This window comes from Hipposideros armiger, unplaced genomic scaffold (assembly GCF_001890085.2).
Source record: "Hipposideros armiger isolate ML-2016 unplaced genomic scaffold, ASM189008v1 scaffold_1477, whole genome shotgun sequence".
Taxonomy (NCBI): Eukaryota; Metazoa; Chordata; class Mammalia; order Chiroptera; family Hipposideridae; genus Hipposideros; species Hipposideros armiger.
In genome coordinates, this window is record NW_017732827.1 from 126733 (window position 1) to 145424 (window position 18692).

General features: G+C 39.0%; 1 protein-coding gene across 1 annotated transcript in view; it reads left to right on the plus strand.

Moving 5' to 3' along the window:
* LOC109377606 (zinc finger protein 658-like) overlaps positions 1-6391 on the plus strand; it is a 27589-nt gene extending 21198 nt beyond the window's left edge. The window contains 3 exon segments of the mRNA XM_019634012.1: positions 2814-5306; positions 5309-5416; positions 5419-6391. Of these exon segments, the coding sequence (XP_019489557.1) occupies positions 2814-5306; positions 5309-5416; positions 5419-5555 (2738 nt within the window). The 3' untranslated portion in view covers positions 5556-6391.
* Positions 6392-18692: the final 12301 nt, after the last annotated feature.

Here is an 18692-nt window from a genome sequence, read left to right on the forward strand (position 1 = left end):
CGTGTTTGGAATGTCCTCTCCATTAAGCTGCTTATCTGAAATATCTTTCCTTACCTTTTCCCATTCATCTAAGTCTATTGTGCCCAAGTACGGGAACCAAGTACAATGGGTTTCAATAATTTTTAAAAGTTCTTCTAATTTTTTCTCTGATACTTTCATCCCTCCCCTTTTTGATAATTGTTTAAGGAGGCAAATGTAAGGTCTAAAACGGCCCTCTGAATTTCCCATGTTAGTTTATATAAGAAAAGAAGAGAAAAGACTTTCACTCAATCACTCAGATGCTCGCCTGGCCTTGTCCCTCGCGGGACTAAGTCTGTCTTGGCTGAAGGTGCTTCGGTATAATGCCCCCGAACTGGTGGGTAAATGTCAGAGACAAATGCCCAGTCACCGTTATGCCGTACGACAGATTACGGAATCGCAGGTGGGAGCCCACGCAAGTTTCGCGATCAAAAGATCTTGAAACTGTAATCACTCACTCACACATACACACTCTCATATACATAGAGTTTGTTAGTAAGGTTATTCTCCGGATACCCCGGTACAATTCCCCAAAACTTTTTCCCTACTTCTCACCAAGTAGAGTGCCGGCCCATCCTGGGGTCTGCGCTGTGAAAATTCACCTAGACTCGGAGTCTTCCTTCCCTTCTTTGAGCCGCACGTTGAGCGCCAGATGTCACGTCCTGCGTGGCAAGGGCAAATGGGACGCGAGAGGGGCGACGCAGATTGAATAAGAACAAGAGACAGAAGTAAGATTTAAGAGCGAGACCAAGGGACTCAGCCTTCAGAGATAGACTGAGCCCCGAATCGGGTCGACGCATGGTTTTTATTGATTATTTTCAAGGAAGTAAACTGCTGTGCTGTGAGTCATTAACTGTGTATTCTTGTGCGCCTTAAGGCCTTTTCCATTGACCTTTTCCCAGTGTACTTCAGCAAATGCCATACCTTCACACTCTACCACATTGCCCCAAGACATAATTACATGTCCTCCCAGGGGAGACAGCTGATATCATTCCATCAGGTCCCAGTCAGGCCGAGACGCCCCCCGAGAGAGCTTTACAGATATCATTCCATCCGGCCTCAGTTTTCTGAGACACTCTCTCGACTAATGGGTCAGAGGCTAATGCAGAGGGGGTGGTCTAAGAATTGGCTGTAAGGCGACAGCCCACCATCTGGAACAGGTAACCTTTTTGTTAGGAACATGTGCTCTCACCAGCTTAGCCATCCTGCCACCTGTTGATAGCTCAGCTCGGGCACAGTTCACTGGCCCATGTGGGAATTGAACCAGCACCTCTGTTGCTCAGAGCTTGCACTTTTGAGCAAGCTCTTACCAATTGAGCCACTCGGCTGGCCCTGTTTGTGGTTCCTTAAAGTGGAAACTTAGGTAACTAGTTGGAGATCTTTTCTAATGTGCACATTTTAAGATATAAACTTATCTCTGTGTACTCTTTTAGCTGCATGCCACTTATTTCTATGTTTTGAACAGTCTTTGTTTTCATTTAATTCAAAATATCTTAACGTTGTGTGAGATGTCCTCTTTGACCCATGGTTTAATTGGAACTGTATGAATTTAGAATTATTTTGCATTTTTCAGTATAACTTGGTGTTACTGATTTCTAGTATAATCCCGTTATGGCTTGAGATCACACTTTATATGATTTTTTTTATAGTTATAAATATTTGTCTTACAGCGCAGAATGTGGTCTGTCTTGATGAACGCTTCATGTGCATTTGAGAATAATGTGAATTCAGCTTCTTTTTTAATGTATTGTTTCTGGGTTTTGAGGGTATTGTTTTTACAAGTGCGGCTTCATCTTTTCTAGCTGTAATATTGGGCCTACCGTGTCTTCCTGCCTGTTTTCTCTTTTTTGTGCTTTTTTGTTTTCCTTCTTTTCTTCTCCTACATGCTATGAGCTGGCCACAAGTGCCTTAATCAAACAGATTTGTTGTTCTTTCCCATGCAGGTTTCATAGAGTAGATAGGAGTATGTTTCCAGGTGGAATTTTGGCAGTGGCTGCTGTTACCATCTCCCAGAATGTGGTATGAATGGAAATTTCTCAGGATTCTTCATGATCTTTCCTATAAGTTCTTGTTTTGGCTCAAGGAAAATTTAGCAAGTGTGTACAAATCCTTTATATCTGTGGTAGAACTGCAGAGAAGAGTGTTTCTTTATTTTCCTCTTTCGTTTTGGGGTGTGTGGGGGCTTGAGTATGGTAGATACTGTCAAAAAGATTTTCTATTTTGTTAGACCACCTTTTTCTCAGCTCTTTGGCTAGAAGAAACATGCTTTTCATGGAGCTCTTTTGTATCTCCCTATTGTTGGCTTTGGATTTCAGGCTTCTCCCACACTTCAGCACCCTGTATAAGATATGTGGGATAGCAGAAGGAAAATCTTGTAACTCTGATCCGTGTCATTTCTTATGTCCAAGAGTGCACCTTCTTTCCATTTTGTAGCATCTTCATTTGTTTCTTAAATTTTATTTCCAGGGATTTCCAGCTGAAAAGGGGAGGACCTGGTATGAATGGGGCTGCTCCATCTTGCCCAGAACTGGGAACAACATCGATTTCTTTCTTTCTTTTTTCTTTTTTTTTAGCAACATGGATGGGGTAGAAAGACAGAAAGGGAGAGAGAGAGAGACAGAGAGAGAGGGAGAGAGAGGGGCTGACTGTGTCTGTCTCTCTGTCTGTGTGCATGAATTATTAATTTTGGGAACATGACCCTAAACTATACAATACATGACAAAACATACGGCTATAAGCTCCTCTCAGTAAGAAATGTAAGATTCATACAATTTTTTCCATTTTTGTCGTTTTAGGATATTACAAAGTTGATGTCCACATTGCGGGGAACGAGGAAAAACAAGAGAAACCTCTGTGGCAAGTAATATTCAATGACAACAAAACATTGAGTAAAGAAGGGCAGAAAATTTTAGGAAAACCAGTTAATCTGGATATAACTCCAGATTTTTTAGGAAAAATGCCCTGTAAATGTGATTCATGTAGAATAAATTTGCCACTTCTTTCTGAATTGATTGTTAGTGGTAGAAACTGTTCAAGAAACAAGGCTGACTACATGAATGTATGTGAAAAGTTGCAGCTTGATATTAAACATGAGAAAACTCATACTGAAGAGCGGTCTTACAAATATAATAAAAATGTGAAAGCTCTCTGTCTTAAGAAAGATCATCAGATATTTCAAACTGTGGAGCAGCCTTTTGAATGTAATGAAATTGGAAAAATTTTACATGATGAGACTGTTGTCTGTGTTACAGCTCAGAGTTGTCTAATAGTTAAGCAATCCTGTCAGGATGATGATTTTAGGAAAAACTGTGATAAAGCATCTGTATTTAACCAAATGATAACTGGCACAAGAGCGAAATGCTTTGCTGTTAATGAATGTGGGAGATCCTGTGACAAAACCACCATTGTGGAATACAGTCAAGTTCACAGGGCTATGACAAACTATGAATGTAATGAAAGTGAAAATAACTTCAAGAGCAATTCACCCTGCACTCCACCTCAGCGAACTATTACAAGACAGCGAGCTTTTGAAAGGAGTAAATGTGAAGAAAACTTGAACCAAAGCTCAGCCCATCTAGTACATCAGAAGACACAAAATGGAGATAAGTTCTGTGTTTTTAATGAATGTGCAAATGCCTTCTCCCAGGAATTAGACTTTACAATGCATGAGAGAACTCAGACAAATGAGAAATTCTACAAGTGTTGTAAATATGGGGAATGTGTGTATCAAAACTCACTTCTAAGTGTACATCAGGAAAGTGTCACAGGAGAGAAGTCATTAGAAAGTAATGAATGCAGGAAATCCTTTTATGAGAAAGCACACCTCATTCAGCATCAGAGGACCCGCTCACAGGAGAAACCGTATGAATGTGAGGAAACCAGAAAATCCTTTTGTTCAAATTCACACACTATTCATTATCCTGCTACTCATATGGGAGTCAATCTCTGTGAATGTAATGAATGTAGGAAAACTTCCTGTCAGACATCAAACCTCAGTGAACATCTGACAGTTCACACAAAGAAGAAAGCTTACAATAACAATGGATGTGGGAAATCATACAAGAAACCATCCATCTTAGTACACCAGATACCACACACAGAGATGAAACTCTATGAAAGTAATAAATATGGGAAATCATTCTCCAAGGTGGCACAGCTCAAAAAACATCAGAGAACTCACACAGCAGATAAATCCTATGAATGTAATGAATGTGGGAAACCTTTTGCTCACAATTCAACTCTCAGAGTACACCAGAGAATTCACACAGGTGTAAAATCCTATGCATGTAATGAATGTAGGAAAACTTTCTCCAAAAAGTCACACCTTTCTGCACACCAGAGAATTCACACAGGGCAGAAACCTTATGTGTATAATGACTGTGGGAGATATTTTGCCTCTAATTCAGCCCTTAGGGTACATCAGAGAATTCCTACAGGAGAGAAATTATATGAATGTCATGACTGTGAGAAGACTTTTGCCTATAATTTAGCCCTGAAAGCACATCAGAAAACTCACACCAGGGAGAAACTCTATCAGTGTAATGAATGTGGGAAAACTTTTTCCCAGAAGTCACACCTCAGTGCACATCAGAGAATTCATACAGGTGAAAAACCCTATGAATGCAGTGAATGTGGGAAAACCTTTTCTCAGAAATCAAACCTCAGTGGACATGAGAGAATTCACAAAGGGGAAAAACCTTATGAATGTCATGAATGTGGGAAAACCTTTGTCTTTAAAGCAGCCCTCATAGTCCATCATAGAATTCACACAGGAGAGAAACCCTATGAATGTAATGAATGTGGGAAAACTTTCTCCCGGAAGTCATATGTCAGTGCACATCAGAGAATACATACAGGGGAGAAACCCTATGAATGTAATGAATGTGGGAGAACTTTTGCCTCCAATTCAGCCCTCAGGGTACACCAGAGAATTCACACAGGGGAAAAACCCTATGAATGTAGTGAATGTGGGAAAGCTTTCTACATGATATCACACCTTCGAGCACATATGAGGACTCACACAGGAGAGAAACCCTATATATGTAGTATATGTGGGAAACCTTTTGCCCTTAAATCAAAACTCAGAGTACATCAGAGAATTCACACAGGAGAGAAACCCTATGGATGTACTGAATGTGGGAAAACTTTCTCCCGGAAGTCAAATGCCAGTGCACATCAGAGAATTCACACAGGGGAGAAACCCTATGGATGTAATGAATGTGGGAAAACTTTTGTCCGTAAGACAGCCCTTAGAGTACATCACAACAGAATGCACAGCAGAGAGAAAACCCCTATGAATGTAATGAATGTGGAATAACCTTTGTCTATAAATCAGTCCACATAATCCATCAAAGAATTCACACAAGTGAGAAACCCTATGAATATAATGAATGTGTGAAAACCTCAAGGCACATCAGATAATTCACATAGGTGAGAAACCCTGTGCATATAGTGAATGCGGGAAAACTTTGGTCCGTAAGGCAGCCCTTAGAGTACATCACAACAGAATGCACACCAGACAAAATCGTTGCATGTAATGAATCTGGGATGTCCTAAAGGAACTCATACAACACAGTGGAGAAGCTCATGACACATAGACTGGCATATTGTTTCCTTTATGCGTTTTTGTGCTAGGCATATAGCTGGTCTGAATTTCCCAGTCCAGGTGGGACTGGTCATGGAATATGATCCTATTACATTTAAGCTAAGTTTGGACTTTAAAAGTTACCTTATATTGTTACTGTCTGTGTTATACTGGAATGGAGAAATTTCCACAGCAGATCTGGGTGCTGTGTATTGAAAATAGAAGACAAGGTTTAAAAAGCTAGAGCCTTAATAATTAGGTGAAACAGAATTCTCCACTAACAGATCTTCACCGTTTTATTTTTTTAAGCCAGAATTAAGTTTGTACTCTGTTCAGCTCTTATAGATTTTGGTCTCTTGGTTAAATGCATATAGTTTACGCAACTCTCTGTTAGACTGGGATGAAATGTGCTAAATACAATAAATGTCAGAAGACCTGTCAGAATTCAAACCTACCATTGTACATCAGAGACTTTACATGAGGAAGAAAAGTTCTGTCAATGTCCTGAATAATCACAAGACTTTATTAAAAATCAGAGAAATCTTTTGGAAAAACACAAACTCCTTTACCACCAACTGAACTTCATTAAAAATGAAATAAGATTAGACTAAAATCTTGTATTTTGATAACTAATTTTTGAACACATACTGAGTTTGTGTCAGATAATTTTTTTCTGAAGAAATGTATCAGTTTCAAATTGAAGATAAATTCTTGGCAGAGAAACAGACACAGACCAATGGAATAGAATTAAAAACCCAGAAATAAACCCACATAAATGTGGACAGATAATTTTCGACAAAGAAGCCAAAAATATACAATGGAGAAAAGACAGCCTCTTCAATAAATGGTGCTGGGAGAATTGGAAAGCCACATGCAAAAGAATGAAACTAGACAGCTATCTGTCACCATGTTCTAAAATGAACTCAAAATAGATGAAAGACCTAAACTGTAAGACCTGAAACAATAAACTGCATAGAAGAAAACATAGGAACTAAACTTGTGGACCTTTGGCTCAAAGAGGATTTTATGAATTTGATTTCAAAGGCAAGGTAAGTAAAAGCTAAAATAATTGAGTGGGACTATATCAAACTAAAAAGCTTCTGCGTAGCAAAAGAAATCATCGACAAAGAGGCAACCAACCCAATGGGAGAAGATTATTGCAAACAATGCCTCCAATAAGGGGCTAATATCTAAAATATATAAGGAACTCATACAACTCAACAACAAAAAATCCAGTTAAAAAATGGGCAGAGGACCTAAATAGACATTTCTCTAAAGAGGACATACAGATGGCCAATAGACCAATGAAAAAATGCTCAACATCACTAATCATCAGAGAAATGCAAATAACTGCAATGAGATATCACCTCACACCAGTTAGAATGGCTGTCATCAATAAGACAAATAATAAGTGTTGCAGAGGCTGCGGAGAAAAGGGAACCCTCATACACTGTTGGTGGGAATGCAGATTGGAGCAGCACTATGGAAGACAGTGTGTAGGTTCCTCAAAAAGTTAAGAATAGAATTACCGTATGACTGAGCAATCCCTCTCCCGGGGATATACCAAAAAATCTGAAAACATTCATAAAGATATATGTGCTCCTATGTTCATTGCAGCTTTATTTACAGTGGCCAAGACATGAAAATGAAGTATTGTTCGATAGATGATTGGATAAAGAAGATATGGTATATATACACAGTGGAATACTATTCTGCCATAAGAAAAGATGAAATAGTGCCATCTTTGACAACATGGATGGATCTTGAGATTATTAGGCTAAGCGAAATAAATAAGAAAAAGTCAAGAACCATATGATTTCACTGATGTGTGGTATACAAAACTGAAAACAACAAAGGAACAAGACAAACATGAAGAAACAAAAACTCATAGACACAGACAATAGTTTAGCGGTTACCAGAGGGTAAGAGGGGAGGTGGGGTGGTAGATGAGGGTAAAAGGGATTAAATATATGACAATGGAAGGAGAACGACTCTGGGTGGTGAATGCACAACATGATATATGGATGATGTATTACAGACTTGTACAGTCGAACCTATATAACTTTAACAATTGTCACCTCAACTGTAATTTTAAAAAAAAGTACATTGTTCACCTAGAACTGATGTATCAAAGCTTGTGATTTATATGTAATACTAAGTTTTATAGCAAATATAGAAGAAAATATTTCCCTATGCACAAACACTGTGGTATGTGAAGTTTTAAAGATGGAAGAATAACGTGATGTCTGTGAAATGTTTGTGACTAGTCTCTGTGCTATGTGGTATATCTGTATACGTATGTAAGAGAGATTTTATTACTGCTTCTAACAGGAGGCAGTAGCCAAACCTGCTCTGGACCTGTTCACTTTTATTTTCTGAATGACAGCCTATGTGCTTCTTCTGTTTGCTTCCCTCAGCCTGATGCTATTAGACTTGGCTTGCCTGCTGTCTGAATATCAGTCTGGCCTCATTTTTCTAGGACCTTTTCGATCCACGAGATTTCACAAAGATTCTTGTGTATGTGTGTACATGTGTGTGTGCGCATGTGTGTAGTGGATTGTGATTCTTACATGCTCTTTGTCCTTCATTTTATGCCATTTATGGTTCATTTTGCACTGAGTAAGTAAAAAGCAAGTCTTCTTCTTAGCCCTCTTGTATGCATGTAACCTGAGCATCCTGTCTAGGATCTTTTCCCAACCCCATGGTGCTTGCTCACACTGTAGCATTGCAAACCAGTTAGTTAATTTCTACCCTTCTTGGGTAGCAGGGTTTAAAATTGGAATAAAATCAGGGCTACTTTCATGTCACAAGCACCACATTGGTATTGAAAAATACTCACATTTTGGGGAAACAATATAGTATACTCAACCTAGGAAATATTTGGTCAACCTGTCATCATTTCAGGCTACATGGTTTGGTCAGCACAGAGAAAGAAGTAACTGAAATTCTCATTTTTAAAACCTGGACCACTGAAAACATCTCAACCCTGGGCATGTTGCTTTCTGCAAGTATGATCTGAGAGATTGAGTATGTGGAAAATACTCAGGTCAGTTGATTCCCTAAGCTAGTTTTCTGTTCCCCATCTTTTGTTGATGTAGTGTGAGGGAAATGATGGTATAACTTTAGCATTAATTGGAGAACAGGTATTTCTTTGACACTGACTTATCAGCACTCAACTTAGCAGCATCCCTGCCAAAGAAAAGAGCCAGGAGTAAGAGCCCACCTCTGGATAAAGTTTGTATCATGGGACCTCCAGGGCTGGTGTACCACAAACTACAATAGATCAGCACTCCTTCTGGCTGGACAGTTCCAGTACCTAAGAGAATGTGTTTGCTTCTTTCCTCAGTGTCTTGACACTTTGATACACCAGAGTTTATTGCACAACCAAAAAGAAATGAATGTCAAAAAGCATCTCTTTCTACATGCTTGATTTTTCAGAAAAGTGTTGAATTACAGAAAACAAGGGAATTATCTAACCTGGAGTGCTTTAAAATTGTTTAAAAATTCACTTGAGTTTAGAATAGTTGTCGATTTGAACAAAAGTTACAACAGTAGTTCCTATGTATTCCTCACGCATTTCTCCTTGTTAGTATTTTTCATTACACTGGTACATTTGTCACAACGAACATTGATGGAGTATTAACTAAACACATTATTTTTCAGTTTTTCTCTAGTGTTTTTGTATTCCAAGATTTAATCCAGGGTACCACATTACACTTAATTGTGATGTCTTCTTAGCTTCCACTGGTCTGTGACAATTGCTTCTGCCTTCCATGTTTTTGATTACCTTGACAGTTCATGAGTACTTGGCAGGTATTTTGTAGAATATCTCTCAGTTTGTGTTATTGATATCTTTTTTTTTTAAACGATTGCACTGGTGTTACAGGATTTATTTTGTAGGAAGACTACATAGGTTAACAAAAAACAAAACAAAAACATTCTCATCCTATCAGTAGTACATGTTGACAATGGTAAGTGTGGTCACCTGGCTGAGGAAGTGCCCCTCAACTTGAAAGCAGGTATAGCAAGCACCATTCTTGGTACTTAGTAAAGATTTCTTTCATAAATTATTAGTTTTTTAAGTTGTACATAAAATAAGATCAGAATCCTTATATGATTCTGACTTTAATATTGGGAACAATATAAATAGGTTAAAAACTAGAACACCCAGTATTTAAAAATTGCTTTAAGCAGATCCGGTTCACAGTCCAAATTTGAGGGTTTTAGTGTTTATTGGAATATGAATTAATCATTGCCCTTTTCTTTGTTCCCCAGGATTTAACTTTAGGATTTTATTTATCTTCACATCATGTCATGAAAGTGAGGCTCAACTTTTTTATAACTCTTAGTCCTTGGAGTTTGGATGTAGAGTAATGAAAGGACTGAAAGTTTGTCTGCAGTTTATGAGCCAATCAACACAAAGGTTATAATAACCCATTAATAGGCTATACAAAGAATGAACACAAATGATAACTAAGAAATCTATGATGAGGAGAAATCAGTTAAGTCAGCCTTCAGAGCAAGATGGGGTATCAAAAGCCAAATACCTGTACAGGGTTTTTTAAAAGCATTGATAAATTATATGGTACTAGTAAGGAGCTTTAAAAGGAATGGATGTGTTATCAGTAGATAGAAAGTTAACTTTGGACATGTAGGCCACAGGCAGATGACATAATGAGTTAGATAAGGATTAGGAGCAGATGGTCACTCCCTGATCGTAACTTAATAGTTAAGCCAGGGAAGGATTATAGAGAAGCAAGTGAAGCAAGAACACATGGGCAGATGTTATTGCACCCATACAATGCATATCATTAGGTGAAAGTGTGGATGAAAATCCAGTAGGAGCTTGTATAAAAGCAACACCTCTCGGAGAGAAATATATTGATTGAAGCACATGTGGAAAACAGTTCTGTTGATAAAAAAAAAAAAAACATGCTCTCAAAACAGGCATGCATCTCTGATGGAAAAGAATAACCCAACAGCACAGATAGAATGTTACCATGTCCTTACAGTGATAAACTGGAAGAAGACTATTGTTAGACTGCTCAGGAAATGAGAGGTTATTTGTGGCCAGAGTGCATTGTGAATCCCAGATAAATAGAAACTAACAAGCATACTGAGAAAGTCAGCAGAGAAAAGGAACAAACGGGACCACTAAATAATGAAAAGAGAACTAGATTATACATGTCTTATGGATAGATATCTCATGCGAGAAAAAGGTTACATACTGAGAAATGGCCACAAGGGTTAAAACTATAGAACTGCCACATTTCAAACAATGTAGTGCACTAACAGTGACAGCTAAATAGGGTGAAATTGCTAAAGAAGACTCATGGGACCCAAAATGGCAGTATTTACAAATCTGCAACTTATTAAGGGGAATGGGTGCCACACAGCACGGGGTTTGGATAAAGGTCAGGCATGAACTTCCATTTTTATCTATTGAGCGGACAATTTAACTGTCAGGTGAGAAGCAACATGCACAGAACTCACCAGAAGCCAAAAATATGTTCATTGCTGAAGTTTCTTACACTGTGAGGTAATGTAAGCATACACTTGCTATGTAAGCAGCCCCAACTGCAGAGGACTATAAAGGTCTCAGAACAGGTGTAAATTATCAGTTGCACTGTTATCAATAAACACTGCTGATAAACTGTTAAAACCTGCCCCATACATCTTGGATCCATGGTTACAAAGCAACACTATTAGTGTATTTCATCCCTTCAGTAATGAATAGTCATGTACAGATACTTTAGCTCAGGCCTATTCCAGGTCTGCTGGATTTAACCCTCAAGCACAGTTCACCCTGTGGTTTTTGGTTAAAACCTTTTACTTTGATAGCATTCAGTCATTTGCCTTTCAACAGTATGTAATCAAATAGACAATCAAAATGCACATACAGATTTCAAAGAGTTGTAGTACCAGTGAGGGGTTGTGTAATTTAAGCCACCCTATAATGCTGGCACAAATTGTCTCATATTTTTACACTTTTTCTAGGCCTCCCTGAGCTAAAACTATCAGCACTTTATGTCATATACTTGTTGAATAATTAAGAATCCTAATCAATCTGTCATCAGTTAAGTCTAATTCTTCTTTAGGCCCATTGTACTCCATAGGCATAATGTTCTGGGAAATGAGAACCGTAAGAGACAGCCACGTTGGTCTCATTCCACAGTCATCATCTGAGCTCTGATCTGTTCATTGACTAGGAGGACATAAATCAACCCTGGAAGTATGCTTATTAGTACAGCTTCTTCATTTTGTTAAAGGAGGAGGAAGTGTTGGTAGTCTTTTGGCCCAAGAGACATCTCAGCTGAAGTTAAGAGAGCATATTTTTCACTTGCTCTGAGCCTCTCTAAAGGCACCAATGTGATCTAAGATGACTTGCTTTTGTAACACCCATTTATTGACTCCCCTCCATTCAGCAAAAATCTCACATGGCCCCCATTTACTGTTAATTGTAAAATCGACCTTTTCACTTGAAGTCAGTGATTGTGATGGTACCAAGATTACATGACCAAGGCTTCCTTTTGGGGCCATTTCCAGTCACATAGAGTTGGGTTGGATAAGTAGAGAGAAATATGGCTGTCCCATCCACTAGGCAACAAAACATTTGCATAGTCAGGCCCAAATTGGTGAAATGCAGAGAAGATGATCCAGCCCATCAACCCCTTTGGCATGCATGGCATTCTTCAAAGTAACAGACATAGGCTCTGGTTTTGGAATGTTTCCAGACTCTTAGACCTTAATTTGAGTCCCATATTTGTGCTTCCAGATCTGGTATTGAAAAAGAAAATTGCTGCCAAGTAGGGATGTGTTCTGTGTGAATTCCTTTTTCATCCCCTATGCTGTATACTGAATGTGTTCCTCCAAATTCATATTTTGAAGCCTGACTCCCCATTGTGAATGTATTTGAAGTATGGTACCTTTGAATATAATAATGAGCATTTATTAAACACATACATAAGAGACATTATACAAAGAACTGGGAATATGCCCTGCCCATGTGGAGCTTATAACATGCCTGGGAAGACAGTATCAGTATAATGCTGGCTGCCACAGTGAAAGAGATACTCCTCCCAAATTTAGTAAGATTTGTTATATTTCAGTACAGCAACAGTGGAATTAAATTAGAAGCCAATGACAGAAAGATTTCTAGAATTTCCTCACATAATTGAAAACCAAGTAAAATATGTATAAATAACTGAAGGCATAAAATAGAGCCAAACAATTAAATATTTTGAGCTGAATGAAAATGAAAAAAATATTTCACGATTAGTTGGATCTCCATCTTTGAGAATTTAGAGGGAAATTTAATGAAAAGAAGATTTCAAATAATCGACCTCAGCTTCCACCTTAAAAACCAGGAAAAGAAGAGCCAATAAAACCAAAAGTATGCAGAATAAAGGAAATAAAATCTATGTGGAAATTAACAAAATAGAAAAGCAAAAAATTACAAAAAACCAATCTGTTTTTTGAGACATTCATATGATTTATAAACATTTATTTAGGCTGGTATGAAAATAAAAGAGGACATAAAAACTAGCATCTCAGGAATAAGACAAGATAAGAGATTCTACACATATTAAAAAGAAGATAAGATACATATGAACACATTCTTCCAACAGATTTGGTAACTAAGATAAAATGGTCAAATTCCTCAAAAAACAAAACTACCTAATTTTACTCAGTAAGAAATAGCCAGAGTAGTGCTGTATCTAGTAAAGAAATTGAATTTGTAGTTTAAAACCTTCCCACAAAGAAAACTTTCTAGATGTCTTCACTGGTGAATTCTACCAAATATTGTGAGAGAAGTTATGCCAATTCCACATAACTAATGAGAAAGTTGGAAGAGATGGGACTACATCTCAATTTATATTACAAGGCCAATATTACTCAGATTCTAAAACCAAAGACATTAAAAGAAAACTGCGGACCAGTACCCCTCATGAGTATAAATGGGAAAATTCTTAACACAATTTTAGCAAATTGAATCCACCAACATCCAAATGGCTAGGACATGCACAAGTAGTGTTTATCCTATTAATGCTAGGTTGGTTTAATCATTAAAAGTCAATCAATGTAATTAGACTTACAAATAGATTAAAAAAGTTAAAAATCTGAGTAAATACACAAAAATCATTTGCCAAAATCCCGTATTGCCTCACAGCTGCCAAACCATATGCCCCCCAAGCCAATCCCCTGACCTAATGAGGTCGTAAGGAAGTGTTTCAGAAGGCTGAGACCCAATGGAATGATAACGGTAAAACTTCCTTAAGGGAGTGCCTCGGAATGCTGGGACCTGATGGAATGATATTGGTCATCCTCCCTTATCGGATTGGTTTCAGAGAACAGTGACTCCATCCCCCAGGGTGGTGTGTGTGTGTGTGTGTGTGTGTGTGTGTGTGTGTCTGTGTGTGTGTGTGTGTAAAGGCACAGCATGTGCTGGAAGCACAATGGGGACTTTCGATGACCACAGCTTTCAGGCTCATAAACCCACAGACAATGGAGAAGGCAAAGTTCACTTCTTTTCTTAATAACCAATAAAAGGTATGCATTGGCCTGATTTGGGGCTCAATCCTTGAGAGACTTAAGTCACTTGGCCCCACTTTAGTCCTATACTTGACTCTTGTGGTTTCTTAACCCTGCACCACCCTTCTCGTACTCCACCACTCTTGTGCGGGACGCGGCACTGTATTTCTAATAAAAACCTTTAGTAAATTGAACAGATATGGCAAGATACAAGAACTTGGCTCTTCTTTCCACAGGCATTTCTCAGGGTTGTACGTGCAGCAGCAGGTCCTGTGGGGCTAGCTCTCAGCTGAATGACAAAGTGACCGCCGAACCGGTAGAGGAGAACAGCATGGTCAGAAACAGAGCCACACAGGCATGGGCAAGTCCTTAGGACTGAACTGCCCTCCCCCTAAAAAGGAGGAAGCTGTATCGGGACCCTGGGGGACTGCTATCCAGTTTCGAGTCTCAGCCTGGAGGGGGTCCAGCGGTGTGCATGGGAATTCTGGTGGGCGGGATCCTGGCACAGCCCTGCCTGAACATGCAGGGCCCCTGGCCGAGGGCCACTGAAGCTTTGTGCTCTCCAGGATGTAGAGAGGCTTTTGTGCAAGGGCTAACTCCACCGTCATGACCTGGACCCTGCCAGAACCCTGGTCTAGCCAAAACTCCTCACCACCAAACCTGCCTGGTCTATTGCAGTTCCACCGCAGCTCCACCTGTGCCCTAGGTGCTCCACTCTCACCCAGAGGCATGCTGCACGAACACTGGCTGCTGACCAGATGTGCCCTGGTCCCAGAAGTCATTGTCCCATGGGAGGGTCTTGGCTCTGCCGTGGCTCCCTGACACAGCTGGGCTTCATGAGGAACAACACACTATAATTTGGGGCTCGGCTGACCTCCATGCTGAAGCAGACAGCAAATACCCTTGGCTCTCCAGGCCTCTTCACCCACAGTCAGAGGCTGCATCTCAAGACCCCAGGAATAACACTGATCTTCCCCAACCCAGCCTCCCCTCCAAGGGTTTCACATCCAAATCTGCTGCAGGCAGATGGATGGGTCCTGTGGCCGCCTCCCTCCAGTACCCAGCACTGGAGGCTGTGAGGTGAGGGTCTGTGGCTCAGAATGTGACCCCTGAGAGTGGCTTAATTTTCCATAGACTAACACAAATACAACTTAGATTCTCAAAATCATGCAAATAAACAAAAATATAGTATCCTAACAACCTGTCAGTCACATTGTTTTTTGTAAAATAAATGAATATTAAATAATGAAATAGTAAAACAATTATAGCCCAGAGACTCTAAGATATAAATATAAGTGGAGTCCAGTGGTGTTTAAAACACATGAGAGGATCATATTTATGAACTGCAAGTTGAGCTGTGCTCTATCGGAATTTAGGCAAATCCATGAAAGACAGGTTATGAGTTAAGCATTACCACCAAAATGAGTTAAGCATTACCACCACCAAAATGTGGGGTCCTCATTCAACACTTCGAGCACAACTTATACATTGCAACCATATCTGCTTTCAAAAGTCATATTTGCTCCACATGCACAAGGCAGATCTTGGATGAAGGAAGCCATCTTTCTCTTCTGTCCGTCAGTTCTTATTTAAGGTCTTATTTCCTCCTCATTTTATCTAGTTAAAAAAACTCAAGCTCAAATGCCAAACTATTCAGCTAGTATGAATGCTATTGCTTCCTATCCAGCCTGTTTTTTCCTATTATATAATTAATTTCATATTCCTCATTTATGTGATATTTCATCAGCTACTGAGTTTCCATGCTCCAAATATATGTTCTCCCATACTTTACTGCACATGTATATGCTTCATAAGTATTTTAAAATCAATTTTTAAGGTAATTTATTGAACTCAATCCTGTCCTCAGCTTTTTGTTTGAGTCAGTGGTGGGGAGAGAAAAGGGAGAAAGAAAAGACACAACATTTGCCCTCAGAAAAGCTCATAACCTCTGACTTCTTTATCAAGAGGAGTCCTATTTCTTTCCCAATATCTTTTCTATTGACCTCATGTCTAGCAGACTTTAGAATTATTTCCTATTTGTGATTGTGTACTTGTGTTCTGACTGCCCCCACACTATGTTGTGAGCACTGTGAAAGCGGAGGCTACATTTGTCTTGGTCAAGGTCATATCCTTAACATAGAGCTAGCAGAAGCACAACACAGTTTTGTGAAAAAGTAAGTGAATGCATAACTCAGTGGATAAATTGGTGTAAAGAACTTGACATAAGAATATAAAATTAGAGAGCAGAATGAAGAAGCTTTTGTTTCTGTTTTGACAAGGAATGTCTTCTGTGTTTTCAATTTATTGTAAATATAATCAATAATGTTGATGTGGTTGTATTCAAAATGATGCTTTGAGAAAAGGTTAAAGAAAGGAAAACCAAGAGAAAGATATGAATATTTAGTATGTTGGCTAAGTGGCAAGTTGACCACTAAGAACATATTTTATTCATTGTGATGAAGTGTATGTAATATACATAACACATATTTATGTCATATATAAATTTCTTTTGAAATCAACTCTATTGTGGTATAATTTACATACAGTTTAAGGCACTCGTGTTAAGTGTACAGCACAGTTAGGAAAATTTTGACATAAGTGTACAGTTGTGTAATCACACCACAACCAAGATATAAAATTTGTATTCCTCAGGAAGCTACCTCAGGCCCCTTTGTGATCAATCCCCACCTCCATATGAAAGCAAAAACGTGATTTGCTTCCAGTGACTATAATGTTCTCGTCTCCAGTTTTATGTAACTAGAATCTTACAGTGTGTACTCGGAGCCCATTTGCTTTCACTGTGTGATCTGAGATTCAGCCATGCTGTTTTGTGTATCAACATTCCATTCCCTTTCATTGTGAGCAGTGATTTGGATGCACCAAAATGTATTTATTCATTCACCTGTTGATGAACATTAGAGTTGCTTCCAGTTTGTGGTAATCATGAATAAAGATGTTGCTATGAACATTCGTGTACAAATTTTGTGTGAACATGGGTTTTTATTTGTGTTGTGTAAATTCCTAGGAGTGAGATTTTTGGGGTTGTAAGAGAAATCAAATGCCAACTGTTTTCCAAAGTAGTACACCATTTCACATTTTCATCAGCAATGGATGAGAGTTCTATTGTAGTTGTTTCATATCCTTAACAACATTTAGTGTAATCAATTTCTTTAATTTCAGTTCATCCTAGTGGGTGTGAAGTTATTCTCATTGTGCTTTTAATTTTTCTTTGATGATGAATTAATGCCGAACATTTTTTCATGTGTTTATTGATCATTCATGTATCTTCTCTGATGATGTGTAACTAAACCTTTAACTCAATTTAATTGAATTGTTTGTCTATTAAGTTGTGAGAGTTCTTTTTCTTACCTGTAGTGTTTAAGTTAAATCTAGGAGGGAAAGCAAGTTATGCTGGATTGCAGCAAGCAAGGACAGAGAATGGTGAAGCTAGAGAGGCATGGAGAGGGGAGGCAATTGGGCAGGACCTTGAGGCCCAGGTAAGACTGTGGATTAGTAATGAGGTGGGATACCACTGGATGATTTTTGAATAGGGAGTGGCAAATCAGGGTTACATTTAAGGAACTAATTTGTCAGCTCTGGGAACAGGTCAGGGGAACTGGAGTGAATGTTGGATCCATGAGGGGTTATTGCAACAGTTGGGGGAGTAGGGGGAAAGGGGGAGAGAGAGAAACAGAGAGAGAGGGGGGGGGAGAGAGGAGTGGGGCAGGTGAGAGTGGGGAGAGGCAGACATGGGGAAGGGAACAAGTTCACGCTGCAAAGAAACTGGGCAATGTTTTCTGAGAGCAGAATACCTACAGCCTGTGTACCATATTCTTTTTTACTTTCTCAAAATAAATTTTCACCATAAACTTTCTTTGTCTTATCCAAAATGATCTACATGTTTTTCCCTTATAACCATAAAGAGTAAAAATTGTTTCCTGGGAAAATGTAAATGTCTCACAGACATTCAAGTACTCTATTTACCGTATTTGCCGGCGTATAAGACGACTGGGCGTATAAGACAACCCCCTAACATTTCCACTCAAAATACAGAGTTTGTTATATACTCGCCGTATAAGACTACCCCCTCTTCCGCACACCTTCCACACACCAAATAAAAGGTAAAACAATATCAGATTTGATTTGGCCCACTGAAGTGCAAACAAGCGTATTGTATTTCGTGTCACCACATAACCGTTTTGGCGATGTTGAGCCACCATATCTGCTACATGTTTTTCGAGTTCTGGCCAGTGTGGGGTGCCTCTTCTTAATGCACACTTACCCCTTGGCATACTCTTTAATGCTTTCTCATTTGATTTCCAGTCCCGAACCATCTTTTCTGTTACTCCATATTGTCTTGCAGCAGCACAATTATTATTTTCCTTAGCAAAGTTTATAACTTTCAGTTTAAAATTTGCATCATACTTCTTTCTTTTGGCTGGTGCCATGATAGGGATGATAGGGGTTTGACTGGTCGACATTTTCTATGCTGTACTGTACAATGGTGCAGTATTGTGGTTGGCTGTTGGCTGTATACAAAGCCTGATTTGATTGGTCC